This window comes from Opisthocomus hoazin, chromosome 6 (genome assembly GCF_030867145.1).
Source record: "Opisthocomus hoazin isolate bOpiHoa1 chromosome 6, bOpiHoa1.hap1, whole genome shotgun sequence".
NCBI lineage: Eukaryota > Metazoa > Chordata > Aves > Opisthocomiformes > Opisthocomidae > Opisthocomus > Opisthocomus hoazin.
Window position 1 is genome coordinate 41574876 of NC_134419.1, and position 16612 is coordinate 41591487.

A 16612-nucleotide genomic window follows, 5' to 3' on the forward strand; every position below is an offset into this window, starting at 1 on the left:
ACCGGTTTCACGGTGTTTGGGGCTTGGCGGGTGGTGAGGGCTGCTGAGGGGGGGTGGTGGGGGGTGGTTCCAGCCCGGTAATGGCAGCGGGGGACGCTGCGCGCGCTCGTCCCCGCAGGGCAGGGCTGGGGCTGCTCCCGCGCTCCGGGCCGGCGGCGCCACCTGGCGGCCGCTGGTGGGCGCCGAGGCCTGTCTGAGGAGGGGCACGTGCGGCCGGGGCGGCGTGGCGGGAGGAGGCGGCGGGCCCGGCTCCGGGCTGAGGGAAGCGGGACAGAGAAGGGGAACCCGCGCGGGCCGGCAGTACTTTTCTGGAAACTTGTAAATGGCTCGGGGTCCTCTGGCCGCCCTCGGCTTTGGGAAGCGGTTTCTGTCGGGAGCAGAGGGCACAATGGCCGCCAAAAAACAGAAGGGGAAGGATTCAAAATGTCGCCGGACTCGTGATCTTCCCACGTTCGGTGGCACCAGGCACCGCGGTGGGGCTGGGCCGTCCCTGTGCCGGCTGGGTGGGCTCACGCTGCCGCGGTGCAGGTAGCTCACAAACCCTTCCCCCACCTTTGCAATTAATTTGAGCCCCAATCAAGCCATTGGACCTTGGGGACAGGGAAGAGAACCCAGCAAGTTGGTCCCTGCTCTATGGGGACCCTCGTTGGCCTCTGGGACCTTGTTTCCCTCCCCAAGCAGAGCATGCAGACACCCCTAATTTACAGTTAGAGTGAATTTTTAACTTGGTACCTTGTTGAGTGGGTTGTGGGGGGGTTTCCAAGTGATCACGAGAGTCACCTGGTATCATTTTCACTTCAGTAACTGGCAGGACGTGCTTTAGGGAGCAGGGCAGGGAGTGTTTCTGCCTTCTCTTGGTGGTGGTGCTTGATGTGTGTCCCTTCGCCTGGGCAAAAGCCAGCGTGTGGCGGAGGAGGGTGCAGCAGCGTCCACCATAGCAGCGTTTGAATGCAGGCTGCTCGCTGTCGTACCTGGTGGGTTCATTGGTTGGGCTGGATGGGACCAGCCCTGATGGACGTCCCCGTGGATGTGGTGAGCGGAGGCGGTTGCCCTCCACCCTGCCAGCTGTGGGGTCTTTGCTGATCGAGACGGCACCAGGTAACTGTGAGCAGGCATCTCTGGTGTTTCAGGAATCAATGGTTTATGAAATGTTCTTAAGTAAAGTGCAATTTACAAATGCCTCTTCAGGGTACTGTGACTTAGTGTGGCCGTAGGCTTGTACTGCAACCTCTCTAACAGAAGGCTGATCTCCTTCTGCTGTATGTGAGGTAATATTTTATTTTTGTTTTACTTTTTTGAAGTTCCTTGGGAAATCTGGTAGAGTCCTGCTGCAAGACTGGTAAGCTTTCAGGTGAGACCTAATGCTTTGTAGCAAAGGCCCTCTCTGCATTTAGGGTGCATCAGCATGCCACTGAAATTGTCTGTAGCCCTCTCATGTAGCCTGAAGCTCACTTGGTTTAACTTTCATGCCCATCATAAGGCAAACTCGTCTATGTGTGTAAATGTTGGAGTCTTAGTAGGTCTTCCCGCCAAGCTAGCACAACCCAACTAACCCACCTTCTGCTTCTGAATTTCTCCCTCTTGTGGGCTATCTAACAGCCTGGCTCAAAGCCGCTTTTCCTACCGTTTCCTTTTCTTTTGTAGGAAGCTGTAGCAGAGAGGCGTGCCACGCAGTCCCACCGCATTCAAAATGTAAGCTTTCCAGGAAAAGAAATGCTTTGATTTTAATGCTTTCCTTCCTAGGATAACTTTCCTGTTGCATAGGAAGACCCATTCTTACTTCTCTGTTTTTTTTCCCTTCCACCTGATAGCCTTTGATCCCTTGGGGGAAAAGTACAGGGAGTTAGCTGAAATGATCTGGTGTTGCTGTAGTTGTTACAGTGCAATTTTCTTTTGTGGAGATGAAGATAAACACAAAGCAGAAAGAAAAGATAATTAAACACAGAAAAGGCTGTTGTCCCTGCTCATGGCAGGGGAGTTGGAACTAGGTGATCTTTAAGGTCCCTTCCAACCCTTACCATTCTATGATTACTTCTGCTGGTGATTCCCTAATTTCCTCCACCTTTGCTGCTGGAGAAACGTGACCACGGCACAAGGCCGCTTGGCCCTTCTGAGACCTAGGAATCCTCTGCTGGCACGGGCTGCCTAAAGCCAGCTGTTTTCCTGTTTATAGGTTCTCAGCTTATTAGCCTGAAGGTGAAAGAAGGAAAATGAGTCTTAGTAAGGTCAGGAAGGAGCCCATGAGAGGTAGAATGCAGAAACACTTGGTCACAAAATTAAAATCTGTGGACTGCTTGTGCAAATTTAATTAGTCTTTTGTAACCATCTGAGTGCTTAGCTTTGTAGCCTTAATCATGTGCCTTCAATGCAGTTTGTGGAGGTGACCGTAAATGGTTGCTAAGGCAGACCCTACCCACAGGTCTGAAGTTTTCATTAAGAGTTTACCGTAGTCCGTGTCTGGAATTTTAAGTATGTGCTTGAAGTTAAGCTCGAGCTGAAGGGCATCACTCAATATCTGGTATGTGGGTGACTATTTTGAAAATCAAGAAAGAGAAACTTGGCAGCACCCATCAAAGTAACCCAGAGGTGATGCAGAAGCTGGCTCTGCTCGTCAGTGAAGAAACTGTAGGTTTTTTGTACAGTAACTGTTTTGTCAGGAGTCTGACCTAGCGAGTGTCATTTTGTAATAGCACTTTGACAGTGAATTAATCCTCCTCTGCACTGGGGATGTCTTTGAGGCTCGCTGGAATACAATCTAGCTCTGCTGTCCGAAGGGAACCAAGGAGGCCCTGCAATTTCTTTCAGATTGTATTATTGTATTTGTATGGATATAATACATGATGGCACAGTAGTTGCACAGTTAACTGTGGCTTTTTGCTTTGGAATGACCCCACTAATTACTCTACATTGAAAAGATGGATGAGGTGTCTTGGGAGAGCGATTTATAGCAGCTGACATTTAGATGGTGAGAGGACGTTGAAGGTGATGCTGCAGAAATGGCACACCAGTACCCTGCCGATGTGCCTGGGAGGCTGCAGAGACACCGGTAGCTGGGTGAAGGCACCTGGGGGACCCCTTCTCACCTCTGTCCATGGAGCTGGAACTTGCCAGAGGTGGGGGCAGCTGTGGGTCCCCCCGCATGGGCAGTGTGGAGGTCTTGTGCCTGCTCCCTGTCCCCAGGGAGCCCTCACAGCTCTGCCTGCACTCAGAGGTGTCCATCGCCGGCAGACCAAGCTTCCTGCTTCTCCTCGTTGCAGATGTCTCTGCTCCTCCTGCCTTCCAGATCTTGACCTGTAGCAGACATCAGCATCGTCAACTTGTAGTAGGCAAATGCAAAAATACGTACATTAGAAAGAAATGCGGTAAGCATTGAGTGTTGTGAGCCACAGCCTGAGTGAGTTTAGCTGTTGTAGGGAAAAGGGTAGGACCTGCAGGGTGGGCAAGAATGCTCAGAAGTCAGCGTTTTGGTTCTTTATGTATATCCGCTGAAGTTTTGTATTTTCTCCTTTTTTCTGTTTTTTTTAGCTAGTCCAAGGAGCTACATGTTTTGCTTACCTTTAAACATAAACTCTGAACGTTTGCTTCCTAACAAAACACAAGTTAAAAGATACAAGTGACATCATGGACAAGCATGAGGTTCCTTACAAATAAGCCTAAATTTTCTCTCCAGCCATTACTGTTTTTTATTTCCGTTTAGATTTGCAAGCATCTGTTCCCCTTCTACAGGTTTCTTTGCACCTGCTTTAAAATGTATTTGTCTCTTTTGGCTTTGTTTCTTTTTTTGGTGTTTTGGTTTGTTGGTTTGTTTTTCTGCTCACGCTGGTAGAAACCCCCTTTCTGTTGCTGGGGGCTGTGCTACAGGCCATAACCCTTTGGACTCCTGTGGTCACGCCGTGTGCCGTGACAGGTAGGGCATGGTGTCCTGCGAACCGGACCTTCCCTGAGAGCCGACTGCTTCTGGTCGTGTTCTGCATTCACAGATTTGATTCAAGTTTTTGGTGTTGTGAACGTACAGCCAGGCTTTATCCTGGGTAACGCACACTGTGGCGTCGTGTGTGTGCAGTAGTTAGGCATTGCATTTACTTGTGACAGCAGCAAGAACACTCCCTCATTAACTATCTTCTGCAAACTAATTTCACAATGTCAACAAGTCACTACTTTCAGCTCACCAACATAACCCGAGTCCCTACCGCAGCGTAACTCAAAAGGTTGCTGTAAAATTGCCCAGTTTCCCTTGGCTGTTCAGTAGGTGAATAGGAGTAAAGTTATGAGCCTTTAAACTAAATAATAATTTTTTCCTTGTAGCTTGAGATCTGTTCAATCAATAATCTTTCTGCTAACTCTGGGGAGAATTTTAGTTGCCTGCATAAAATGTTTTAATTATTTAAAATCATAAAATATAAGTAGGCACAATTTGCTTGGAACTCATTAGGGAAATATATGAATAAGAAGAAAAGATAATGTTTGCTTCTGCATTAATTTAAAGCAGTCTCTAAAACATGAAATCTAATCCTGGAAAGCAGTGACTTATCAGCAATGTTTACTTTTTCTATAATAGGAATAAATATTAAAGCAGCTAGTTATGTGCTTATCCCTACAGTATTGCACTGAGCCAGAAAGGAAGATAAATAACTTGTCTGAAATCCCACATTAATTTCCCTCTTTTACAGGTTTTATGCTTGTTCATTTCCTTTTCCAAAACATTGCTTTTAAAATTATTATTATAAAACAGGTGACTTAGCTGCAAATGCGCGAGACCAATTTGTGTGTGATTGGAATTACGCAGAGGCAATGCTCTGTGCTCGCGCAGAGCCTTTCACCCCACTGCAAACCACCGGGGAACAGGGTGCAGCAGCAGGGAAACGCCGCTGCCTTGCCGCAGGGCTCGGCAGACCAGCGAGCAGAGCAACCGGCGGGCGAGGAAGCGAGGACTGAAATCGATTACCTGGAAGTTTCTCTGAAGAAACTTCATTACTCTCTGTGGCTGGAAAACCTCGTTTGCGGCTCTTAGGTGTGCAAAGAGGGAAGAATCAACTTTGTCGTTCGCTGCTCAGTACTTCTTATTTGGGATCTCAGCAGAAATCCCTCCCCAAAAGACCCTTCTTGTTTTATTTCCACATTTTCATTCTGGGCAGGATGCGATGATGTTGCTGCTCCCGTGAAAATGAAATGAGCAGTAAAATCAAACGTGCTGCAAACCGCCCAGAGATGGGTCCAGATCCCCTGTGCGTGGGGAGCTCGTAGGTCGTCCCGAGGTGTTGGCGTACCCGTTGTTTGGAAGAACAGACGGAGCCGCTCAGCACGGTCATGCTCCTCGTGGAAGTGCAAGGGTGGTGCCAGCACTCATTTCAACTAGTAAGGAGAACAGTCTCTTGAAACAGCACTGACTTCTTTGCTTATTTACCCCTGATGTGCCCGTTCGGGATGGATTTCCTCAAGTGATGCAGAGAACACAAGCAGGGGTGCAGCTAACTGTGCTGCTGCGCTGTCGAAAAGGAGCCACCTGCGAGTTACGGGCCTTGGTGCTGTTGCCACCAGGGTATCACCAAGACGGCAGCGCCCGAGGCCTGGCGTGTGCCTTGGATCTGACCTGCAACCTGGTCTTGCTTCAGAGGAGGGTGTTTGGATGAGATTTATATTCGTGTTTCTTTCCCTGTATCCTAAGGGCTTTGTCACACAAAGCTTGCTAATTGGCTTCCCTGAGCAGCAATTCACAGAAAGTGCTGTCTGTGTGTAAAGTGGCTAAATTCGAGCAGATTAAAAACACTTCATGAGTCTGTTAAAAGGAGGAGGGTATGGCGGTGCCAGAGGTTCAGATGAATGCCACACCCAGCAGCCCAGTTTTCCTTTAGGCCTGCAGCAATGTGAGAGACCAGCGATGCTCCCTGCGCGTCCTGGCGGGATCAAAAGCTGCAGCATTGAAAATGCAGGCGTGAGCCTTAAGCGTTCAGGAACCCCTTGGATGGTGAACTGTTTCTTTTTGGGGCCAGCCCTCCCTCTGGATTTCTGAGCACCCAGTCTGAGTCCGGCGTGTTTTCCACGCTGTAGGTAACTCCAGGCTCTTGCTGTCTGTCCTCTGCATACGTCGGAGAGGGCCAGCACAAAGGGGCAGCGTGGCAGCACAGCTGAGCGAGTGTCATCTGCTCATTTAATTAGCCAGTAGACATGCAAAGTCTGCTCTAAGACAGTCTTCTGTTCCTTTCCCCATCACCCATCCAAATATCACATCACACCATTTTGAATGTGACATCTTTGGCGCAGGGACTGAGATACCCAGCAGCAGGTAGATTATGTGCTTTCGTTCTCATGGTGGCTTCTGGGAGTGACTGCACTAGGGAGAATTTTCTTTTTCTTTTTTTTTTTTTTTTTAATGCACTGTCCTTCAGCCCCATTTGCTTCTGAGCAAGTCCCAACTGTACATTTGTCACCTGTGTTGGCCTCTCTGGGGTCACCCCTTGCAACTAGGAGAGATGCCAGTGTTGCATGAGCAGATGGGTGGTAGGGTCTGGGCAGCAGCTGTGCCCCCAGGTCGGCTCCTCTTTAGCGCTGGAAAATCCCCAGTGCGAGCAGTAGCTCAGGCCGGCGTGTTACCTGGGAGAGGTGAGCAGACCCAAAAGCTTCCATACATGATCTCGCCATTAGAGAGAGACAAAGACTTGCGCTGCATTATCGGATGGGCCACTCTCGCCGCCTAATGAGAGCCTAAATTCCCATTGTCCCCACAAATTCCCCAAAGGTGATTTACCACTTGAATTATACCATAATTACATATTATCAGCAGTCACTTTATGGTAAAGCTGAAGCATTAAATGCAGTTAGCAGTGATGAATTCCAGACGTGCAGGACAGAAGCCTGAAGAGAAGGCCAGCCTCTGAGTAACTACAAGATAGAGTGTAATGTATTCTAAATATTTGATTCAATTAAGCTTCCTTCTGCTCTTTGTTTCAGCTTACAGATGGCTCATCAATCTATAGTTTAGGGACACTTTGCTATTCTTTCTAATGGTAATTACATGATCAGGATGGAGACAGGTTTGATTAAATGCTCATGCTATGCTCTGCATATTTAAAATGGAGCAGAGTCCAAAGCAGAGGCAAAAATGCTGGCCTGCTGCACGCAGCTTCAGCCTCAGGCAGTCCATAGGTCTTCCTCTGGCATAGGTGACGGCGACTTTGCCAGTTCCCACCATCCAAGGAATGGCAGTTTTTAAATCCATGAGCTGTGATCGTATCTGGTTTTGAATGTTGCTAAACTATTACTTGACAGTTTCTTGCAAGAATACTCTGGGTGCTCACCCGTTTTTAGCTGTGCTTTACTGAGAGGATTCTCACAGCTTAGTAGCAAAACAGTTACAGAGTCTGTGATCGATCTTCCAGTGATTTCTGGGTGTTTGGGAAAGGCCATCATGGTACTTCTAGGTCAGGGTGTGTATCTGTAACAGCTTGTAGCTTGCTCATGATTATCAGCTTAGAGCCTCTGAAAGCAGGAATATTTAAGAGGATGCCCTAGCTGTTAGTGTCCCATTTTGTGTTTGTAAGCCTTACAATTTTTTGTTATCTACTTAAAAATTAAAATTGTAATGTAGGACATGGCCAGAAGCTTGGCATGCAAATGTATCTTGTATGTTCCTTTAGCCACTCCATCTGAGAGCTATTACAGCCATTAAGACTTTACTAAGGTGTTATTTCTTTTACGCAGATAAGAAAATTGAGGCACGCAGAGGTTTGAAGCTCTGGGGGTATAACTGTACCCAGAAAAAGAAATTGAGCAGGCTTATCCTCTATTTAAAATCTCATTGAAGGGCCATACGCACCTTGTCCTGGCCTTCTCCCAGGCATGGATTTTACTTCACAGCAGCCAGTCCTCAATTCAGCAAAGTACTTAAGCACATCCTGACGCGCTCTGCTGAATCAGGGTTTTAAGTGGAAGTGACAGAAATAGAACTGAGATCTCCTCACTCATAGCCCCGCTCTAAAACCACCCGGCAACGCTTCTCTTCTTCACAGCTCTCCCATGAGTGTCTGAGACAGGCAAGACCTGTGCTCTGAACGTCTGCGCCTTAGCAGAACCCAGGCCACCCAGTTGAAATTTCAAAAATGTGAGCTGAGTAGCTGGTTCTAATTAGTTTGAGACTTGAGATCTCTGTCCCCCAGTGCCTTGAGCCATTCAAGTGCGTTATTTAATCAAATGGAGGAAGGATTCTCTCAGCTCTGATACAGCTTCCCTACAGGAGGCCAATGAATCCAAGCCACCTTCTTATCAATATACATATGATACCCTTCCAATATACTAATCCCCCAAAACAGTAGCCAGTGGAGCTTTTGCCTGTAAAATGCTAGTTTTGGTTTCTCGATTAATTAGGTTTCCTCTGTAATAAGAATTTCAGGCTGAAATGGAAAGCCCTAAAAATTAGTTATTACTATTTGTCATTAGGTGGATTCTTATTCTCTAGCTCAAACAGAAAATGCCTCCTGCTCCCTGAAGTCTCTTTCACTGGTCCCAGGTAAGGTGAGCTTTTTCAATGCCTACTTTTTGATGAAAAATTTTATAGAATGCATCAGGATGAAACAAGGGTAATGGATGACAACAGCAAATGAAGTTAACTCGCAGTTAAGAATACCGTAGGAAAAACTCTTTCCTAGGGCATGGAAAAAGCATCATTTTGTTACATGCTGCCTAGGGAAGGGAATCTCTGCTTGCAATAATTGTTTGAATAGCCAGTAAACAGCTGTATTGCATCCTGATACAATCATAATTTTCCTTCTGTAGACTTGCCACCAATGCCCTGTGCTTGCAAGTTTCTAGGAAACAGGCACCTAGCAAGTTGCTTCTTTGGAGGGCAAGTGACAGAGAGGGAGGAAGGGGGAAGAATTGTTTTGGTTTTCTTCTTGCTCATTTGCTCTTCCTCATTCTGAATTCCAAAAAACCTACTTGCACTGTCACATAGGTTAAAGAAACCCAGTCCTTGCACACAGAGGTTTTAGGGAGTGCTCTGTATTGGAAATCCCGTTTGTCCTTTGACATGCTTTTAAAGACAACTTTTTTTTTCCCCCAGGTTGTGTATATTTGAGGCTTCTTATGTAGTAGCCTTCAAGGATCATCAGTGACTTTCAGTATCATTAGTTTGAGAAGACTAGCAATCTCCTTGATGTACGCTTCATTAAAAATCCATTTTTCTATGTTAGCTTTTAGCATTAGTAAACTCCACTTCTTTTCCTTTTGACGGTAGGACTAATTATTCTGCTACTCAGTAGCCTCTCTTAGGACAGAAAATTACTTTGCTGTATTGACTCACTTGGAACTCAGTCATTCCCCAGGGGGCGATTTTTTCAACCTCTGTCTTACAATGACAACTTCACGTAAGTTTATTTGCTTTATTACAATTAAAATAAGAAACCATAGTAGACCTCAAGATGTCTCTCTTCTCAACTTAGCTGCCGTTAGGATCCTGCTGCTCCTACTTTCCCAGGCTATGCTATCCAGTGGAGTTATAGGTTAAATAACCATTTATTGATACTGCTCCACCTGCATTTTTCCTCATGATTTGATGCTGCTCGTTGTTTCCCACCTGCTGGGCTTCCTCCAGTTACAACTTGAATGCTAATGTGACCCCATCCCCCATTGGGAGCATGCTGATGTTCACTCGTGCATCTCTGAGGAGCTTCTCGTTGAGGTAGTGGATGCTCTGGGTTGCCAAGTCATCCTTTCTTGGGTTTAGCACCCTTCCACTCCAAAGGACCTATTGAAAAAAGAAATGTCATGCAACTCATTTGTTCCAGTATGTTCCCTGGACCACAAAGGAAGTTTTGGAAAAGGTCCTGCGTATTTTCTAGAAATTTGTATTACTTAATGTATTTCAGATTTCTAACGGTCTCTGACATGGAGCTCTCATGAGTGAGTGGGATTAGGAGTCCACAGAATTGGCTAATTGTACTTCTATTGCAATTTAGAAGCCAAAATAAAAAAAGTGGGATTAAACATAGGTATTTTTAAAAGCCCCTATTCAGCTGCCACCATAGCCCTGAAGGTGCCTGAAGTTTAATATCATTGTTTCTAGTAAGAGTTATTAATTTATAACTTACTAGTAGTTACTGATTACAGGTGCTACCTTTGATCTTGCTTAAGTACTGTACATAGCAGAAAATGCCCTACAAGACAAATCAGAATAATACAGAGTGTTCTTTGTAATGACTACAAAAAAATTGATAAGTTTCTGTTATCACAGGCTGTTTAGGTACTAACATAAATTTAACACATTACTTTTTACTTCTATAGGGTTTTAGTCCTTGCTTGTATAAGTGTTCCATATAGCTTACTCTAGGAACGTATGCTGAATTTTAGAAGCCTCCTTGTTTAACATGAAACAGAGATGTTGCAATTGGCAACTGAGTTGCAGGTCAGAAATCACGTTACTAGAATCCCGCTCTGACTTTTTTTTTCCCTTTCCCAGAGGCAAAAGCATTAACTCCCTGTGCTACTACCATTACAACTGCAGTACTTACATTATCAATAGCTATTATTCCCCCTTTCTTTATGAGGCGCAAACATTTTTCATAGTACTCATTGCAGCTTTCTTTATCTGCGTCAATGAAAGCAAAGTCAAAGGTTTCCGCTTCTCCGCTGGCCAGCAGTTCATCTAGATGAGCAACAAAGGGAGTCGTTACGCCCTGGTTAATGCTGTGTAGGAGGAAGTCACCCATTTGTGTCAAAGTTCTCATTAAATAATGTTTTGGTGCCTTGACCAGGCAGCCTATTCCTCTACAGGTAATTACTAGAAAAGCTTGTCCCACAGAAACCAATCTAGATATGATGTATGCCATAAAAGACTCAGTTACTGAGTTCTGCCTGCTTGGAAGTTCATGGAGTAGTTGTAAACCTGCAGGATGCAGCTGGGGCTGCTGAAAAGCACAGTGAAAACAAGCCAAGCAGTGTGAAACTGGACACACTATACACCTTCAACTATTTTTTGAGCTGATAGAGGACAACTGTTCTCTTAAGTGGATGAGGATTTTTCTCACATTTATGAACACGTCCTAAATGCTGATCTCTCGTCGATGATCGAGTGCATGATACAGGTCATGAACAAACCCCATCAGAGATCAGGAAAAGTTGGTCAAGGCAAGCAGAATTCGGTTTTAAGTTCTCCTGAATGGACTTCTTGACTGAGAACTCCAAATCGCCAGTTGTGGAGGTGCTGACTGCTGGGTTCTCGGGCACTCCTCTCACCTGCCCTTATCCTCTGTGAACAGAGGATCTTTTTGTCTGAAGCATTGCCTAGACAAAGCTGTCCATCAGACTTCAAGGACAGCATGTCTGAGCAGACTGCTAATATTTGCCTCTTTAGAAAGGATGGATGAATTTGGAAGTAATACAAGGTGATGGATGGATGCGTGGGTCCATCAAACATCTCTCCTGGAAAACTTCTTCTGCCGCCTCCGTTCCTAGAAAATTTCTTGCATTTTCAGAATACTTATTAATAGTCCCTCTGCCCCACATCCCTTTTCTGGAGTGAGAAAAGTCACTGCCTTTCTAATGGCTTTGCATGCTTTTGGCACATCCTAAATTTGAACTGCTCTGGACATAATTCAACTGTTATACCCTAAGTTTTATATTGGCTTCTGTATTTTTTCTGCACCTCAGCTCTTTCAGAAAACTCTTCGTGTCTGTAACAAAGAAATACTTGCTTAGAATGGAGAATGGATAAGAGAAATTGGGCTTTGTCTAATTAATCTGTTTTAATCAGCTTTCCCAGAAGCAGCTGACAATAGTACTTCATAGATTAAACAAGGCGATGGACAGGACAGGAGAGCGACCGGTACAGCTCGCCACACAGGACAAGCATTTTCTGCCTCTCTGCTAGCATGTAGGAAAACTGCAAAATTATGAAGTTGTGAAGTTTTCTGACTTTTTTTTTTTTTTTTTGTAAATATAAGAGAAGCTGTCTCACTGTTAGCAAAAGGGGTCACATCTACGAGCATACTTGGTCTTAATTGGTGTAATATCCGACTTTTATTTCTAGGGAAGGGAAAAAAAAGTATTTTAGGTTACTCACCAAGTGTTTGAATTGCTGGCTTAATCCGCAGGTCAATTTTATGCTCTACTCCTGCCTGGAATGAAAAAGAACAGAGTTGATGACAGTGGTCAAGAAAAAACTTGTTAGTAGGTTGCACTCAGGGAGTGACTGGTGTTCTGACATTTTTCCTGTTATTTCTAGGTTCCAGACAGCACTTATTTGTCTTTCCAGATTGAACTGTCTCAGCCTCCTTTAATGATAGGAACGCTTCTGTGCGAATGTGCAAGTCTAAGATACCAAAATCCCTTGATATGCCAATGCAGTCCAAACATGTAACAGAAGAGATGCTGCTTACCTCTTTCCACAGTGGCTTTCCAATCTTGACATTGTCCTCATTTATATCACAGGCAATAACTCTGCCATTATCTGGTAGGACAAGTGCCATATTCAAGGTATTATAACCTGTGAAAACACCTAGGAAAATCACAAAAGCCATCAACACTTACCATATTATGGGAAGGGGGGAAAAAAAGAGAATGACAGGGCTTTGTTCAGGAATAAAAACCCCAGAGAGGGCAAAGATGGCAATTTGTTAATGGACACAAAGGGTTTTCCCCTCCATTTTAGTGTAACGGTGGGTCAGAAGGATTTTTTTTTTTTTTTAAATCAATCTTTTAGCAAAGCTTAATGTTGGCTTTTTCCAAAAGTCTCCTGGACACACAGGGCAGAGTCTGGTCCTGCATCTCTGAGGAACACCCTTATTTGAAAGTGGAGCTAAATCCTGAGCCAAAGGGTCTGGACCAGCAGCAAAATACCAGGGCATCCTAATAGCCAGGCCAAGAACGAAGGTGGTGGGAACCCATACCTGGCTGTTCAGCGTCAGTCTGGCTCTGGGACATCCTGCTACCATAGGTGCAACGAGGAGAAGGGGATTGGGTGCAGGGCCTGTGCAGCAAAGCATTTCCCTCTGGCAAGGAACTGATACAGGAAGGAAAGCATACACCCTGTCCTGTAAGTGCTGGAGACCCAAGTGATCTGTTGATCTGTTGTTTTTTTCAGGTTGCCACAGAGCTGATGAGACATCCATACTGATGCCAGAATTACTGAATGCGCGGATAGACAAAGTGGCAAGTAAGTGCAAATCAGACCCTACTTTTCACACTGTAGCTTGCTGAGACAGGTATGCAGTGCTTTAGATACCTTATCTTATGTGAACGTGGCTGTATTTGCAGCAGCGCAGCCACGACCTTTAGTCTACTACAGAGAGGACAAAGTGACACTCTTACCTATTTCAATAACTTTCTTGGCTTTAATGAGTTTGACCAAATTTGCCATGAGCTGAGCCTGGTCACAGGACACCATCATTCCACCCCGGGGGTGATCAGCAGTGAGCTAAAAGGGGAAAAAAAATAACATATCACAACGAACCAACCCCAAAGCTTCCAAAACAATATCCTAGGGAAAAAACGCAGAGAAACCCCATTTTTATGTATTTACATAAACAGATGCACCTCCTTTTTTTAAAAAAAAATTATAGTCTTTGTACTTATGCCTTACTTCTCTGAGACATGTAGGATGTTTTTATGAACTACCAGGTTAAAGTCTGTTGCCGAAGGTCAGACTGTGCGGTGCTGGCTCTGCAGGGCAGAGCTGGAGAAGCTGTGCCAAGGCCAGGGTGGGAGGGCTCCCGGCACTGAGGCAGCAGGAGAAGCAGGGCTGTGCCTAGGCAGTGGAACGGAAAGGACGGTCCTGCCCTTTCCTTTCTTCCTCTAGGGCCCATTTCAACCAGTCAGCTCCAACACTTAACAATTAATTGCTTTTATACAGGAGTACTTTGTCTCATTTGAAATGACTCAGTCCTGGGTCAGAAGGTCGGTTGTGAGCTCTGACACTGGAGGGCATCACCTCTCTGAGCTACAGTTTCCTTGTATGCTAACTAAAATGAACAGAAGTAATCGGAGTTAAAATCAAGTGCAGCCCAAACGCGTGGGCTTGGGAGCCATGGAGAAGAGGACATGTCTAAACATATGCCAGTACTATTAAGTAGTAATTTGGGTAGCCATGAACATTGAAGAGTCTGGGTACTACCAGTTCAAAACAAATTCTCAGGTGTATATTTTAGGATTTAATGGGCTGCACAACTTTGCCTTGCTTCTCTTGTGTAGGAATTGTATCCAAGGGAATGGGATTTGACCAGGATTTCTTCCAGACCAGACATGATCAACAAGTATAAATATGTGTACAGCATGGTCTCTAAGGACTGGAAATCCCAGAAAGCGTAAGGAGTAGGGAAAGGAAGAAGATTTAAGCCAACTTTCCGTGTACACCTAATAATGGCCTTCAGCAGTAAGTAAGATTTTGGTCTCCTCCTTGAGGTTCTGGATTACAAAACCAGCAGACAGACCTTGAGGAGCTGGGTACCTCCGTGAGGAGCAGACAGCTGTACGACTGAGGCTGCCTGTAGTCCTTCTTGAATGAGCGACTGAGTTTGTGTACTAGCCCCTCTAAATCCAGGAGTGTGCAAACAAGATGGAGGAAGGAGCGTCACAGAGTCCAGCAGCTCAGGACGAGGCGTGGGCAATACCGAAAGGGCCTAGTGGAACACTGAGCAGAAAATCTGTGTTGGGGGATAAAATACTGACCAGGCGCAGCTTCTTTAGAATTGGGTGTTCCCGCAAAGAGTGATCCAGTATGTATTGCCAGAGGGGACCGCTTTTCCCAATAATACTCTTGGGTGATCTGGGTGTCCCAAAAAGTAAAGAAGGGTATCTTTTACCTACAAAAAAAATAAGGAATAATAAGAACCTTTATCTTTTTCAGTTATTGCTCGCTTAAATAAAGCAAGCGCTTAAGTATTACTAAAGTTAAAGAGTTCTTCACTCTGAAAAATCCAGTGAGAAAGGAAAATGCGGTGTAGCTGGACAGCTAAGTAATTTTCCTCCCCTGCTTTTTAACCTCTAAGATGTCCAGCCTCAAGTCTGCAAAGGCTGAAAGGGAAAGACTTGGGTACTGTGTTGTTCAGTGGCCAGTCTGAAGGTTACAAGCTGACATGTTCTGACAGGACAAGTAACCACATCAGAACTCAAAGGGGGGGTGTAAGAAGAGAAGCATGAATGAGGCACGCTGTTTTCCTAGTCTGGGGTCCTCGTTTTGCAGAGGGATAGAGGCTGCTGGTCTTCAGGGTCATCAGCCGATAGATCTTCTCAAGCCCTGTGTTCTCCTAGCGACAGAGTCCTGCCCTCGAGCCAGGGGAAATCTGGCATTGCTCAATGGCTTGTTTAGCACAAAACCAGTGTGCAAAGAAAGTTGGGGCTGAAAGTTGAAGTTTAAGGACTATTGCTCATCTGTTAAATACAGAACTGATCTCTGCTTTGATGCCCAATGCTTCTTTTACCAAATGGGGCAAATATTTTAAAGAAATACAAACAACACCCCCCCCCCTCAATTCTGCATCTCCTAATAGTTGTTTGCTATTAAATAACACTGCCATTTCGAGGTTTTAATTTTACTTCCTGCTCGTGGCTCTTTTACAGACCATCGCGCAGAGGTGCAGATGATTTCAGCAGCTTGCCAGGAGTCGAAGGGTAAGGGACACCCGCCCCACACTCCCTCTGACCCCGGGGCGTGGATGGAAGCTACCAGAAGAGAAAGCCGTGACCGGGACCCCCACCGCGACGTGGGGGTCCGAATGAACGCAGGCAGGTGCCGGGCTGGGACCGTGCCCTTGGCCCCCGACACCCCCGGGGCAGCAGCTGGATTACGGGGCAGAAATCCCGGTCCGCGAGGAGCGCGGAGGTGGGGACCCGAGGAGGGGGTAGGACCCCCACCGACCCACGCGTGTGCGTGGGGACGGGACGGGGCCGCCGCTTACCTGCGAGCATCCCTGTGGCGAAGGCGAACCCCAGCATCGCCGTCCCCATGGCCACTTCTTTGGGCACGCTGAAAAGGGGCATCTCGGGGCCGGGAGGGCAGCGGCGCGGTCACACGCGTGGCGCGGCGGGGAGCTGAGCCTCGGGGCCGCCCCGCCCCGCCCCGCCGCCTCCCGCGGGGCGGAGCGTCCGCGGCCGCCGGCCCCACGCCTCCTCTCGGTGCTTCGGCTGGGTTTGGGGGGGTTTGACACCAAAACCCCGGGCTGGCGGGGGGGGACGGGCACCCCACGGGAGATCCGCGCCTTCCTCTCGCGGGACGCGCTTCGTGGCGGTGCGTGAAGGGACAAAAGCAAATACCCGGGGTTTGTGCCGCCTGGTTCTGGTCAGCCTTCGCTGCTGTCTGCGTTTTGAAACCCACCCGAGCGTTGCGTGGGCTGGCAGTGGCCTCTGGTGGAGGAGGTTTTCACAGAAACGTCCTCCGGAGAGGCTCGGTCCTCCAGCTAGCTCAGGAAACGTGTGCTCCCCTTCCCCTAGCATGGATGGGTTTTGCAGATTCCATATCCAAAAGCATGTAAGACTGTGGGACTTCAGTCCTGTGGCCAAGAGAACCACCAGTTTCCAGGTGGAAAGGGATCAAGCAACATCCTCCACAAGAGGGGGAATGGGGCCTGGTTTCCTCTACCACTGTTTCAGCCCCCTTCCACAGCACCTTCTACCCTTGCCACTGTTC

The 16612-nt window shown here is 46.7% G+C and overlaps 1 protein-coding gene across 2 annotated transcripts; it reads right to left on the reverse strand.

The window, feature by feature from the left end:
- Window positions 1–9093: 9093 nt before the first annotated feature.
- COMTD1 (catechol-O-methyltransferase domain containing 1) lies at window positions 9094–16022 on the reverse strand. Of its 2 annotated transcripts, none has more exons than XM_075424158.1 (7): window positions 15885–16022; window positions 14656–14789; window positions 13300–13405; window positions 12369–12475; window positions 12053–12107; window positions 10503–10636; window positions 9094–9739 (listed from the first exon to the last, which is right to left on the reverse strand). In XM_075424158.1, the coding sequence occupies exons 1-7, from the start codon at window positions 15964–15966 to the stop codon at window positions 9587–9589; spliced, it is 771 nt and encodes a 256-aa protein (XP_075280273.1). In that variant the 5' UTR covers window positions 15967–16022; the 3' UTR covers window positions 9094–9586. The 2 variants fall into 2 exon arrangements, with proteins under 2 accessions (XP_075280273.1, XP_009939877.2); XM_009941575.2 differs by having other exon boundaries at window positions 12369–12487.
- Between the last annotated feature and the right edge of the window lie 590 nt (window positions 16023–16612).

Bases quoted from the DNA above. Each gene is read 5' to 3' on its own strand.
- COMTD1 (XM_009941575.2), bottom strand. From the start codon at position 15,966: ATGCCCCTTTTCAGCGTGCCCAAAGAAGTGGCCATGGGGACGGCGATG. The intron at 13,406-14,655 runs GTCAGTATTTTA...TTCCCCTTTTAG, and splicing joins TTCTAAAGAAGCTGCGCCTG to CTCACTGCTGATCACCCCCG. The intron at 10,637-12,052 runs GTGAGTAACCTA...TTGCTCATCTAG, and splicing joins GCCAGCAATTCAAACACTTG to ATGAACTGCTGGCCAGCGGA.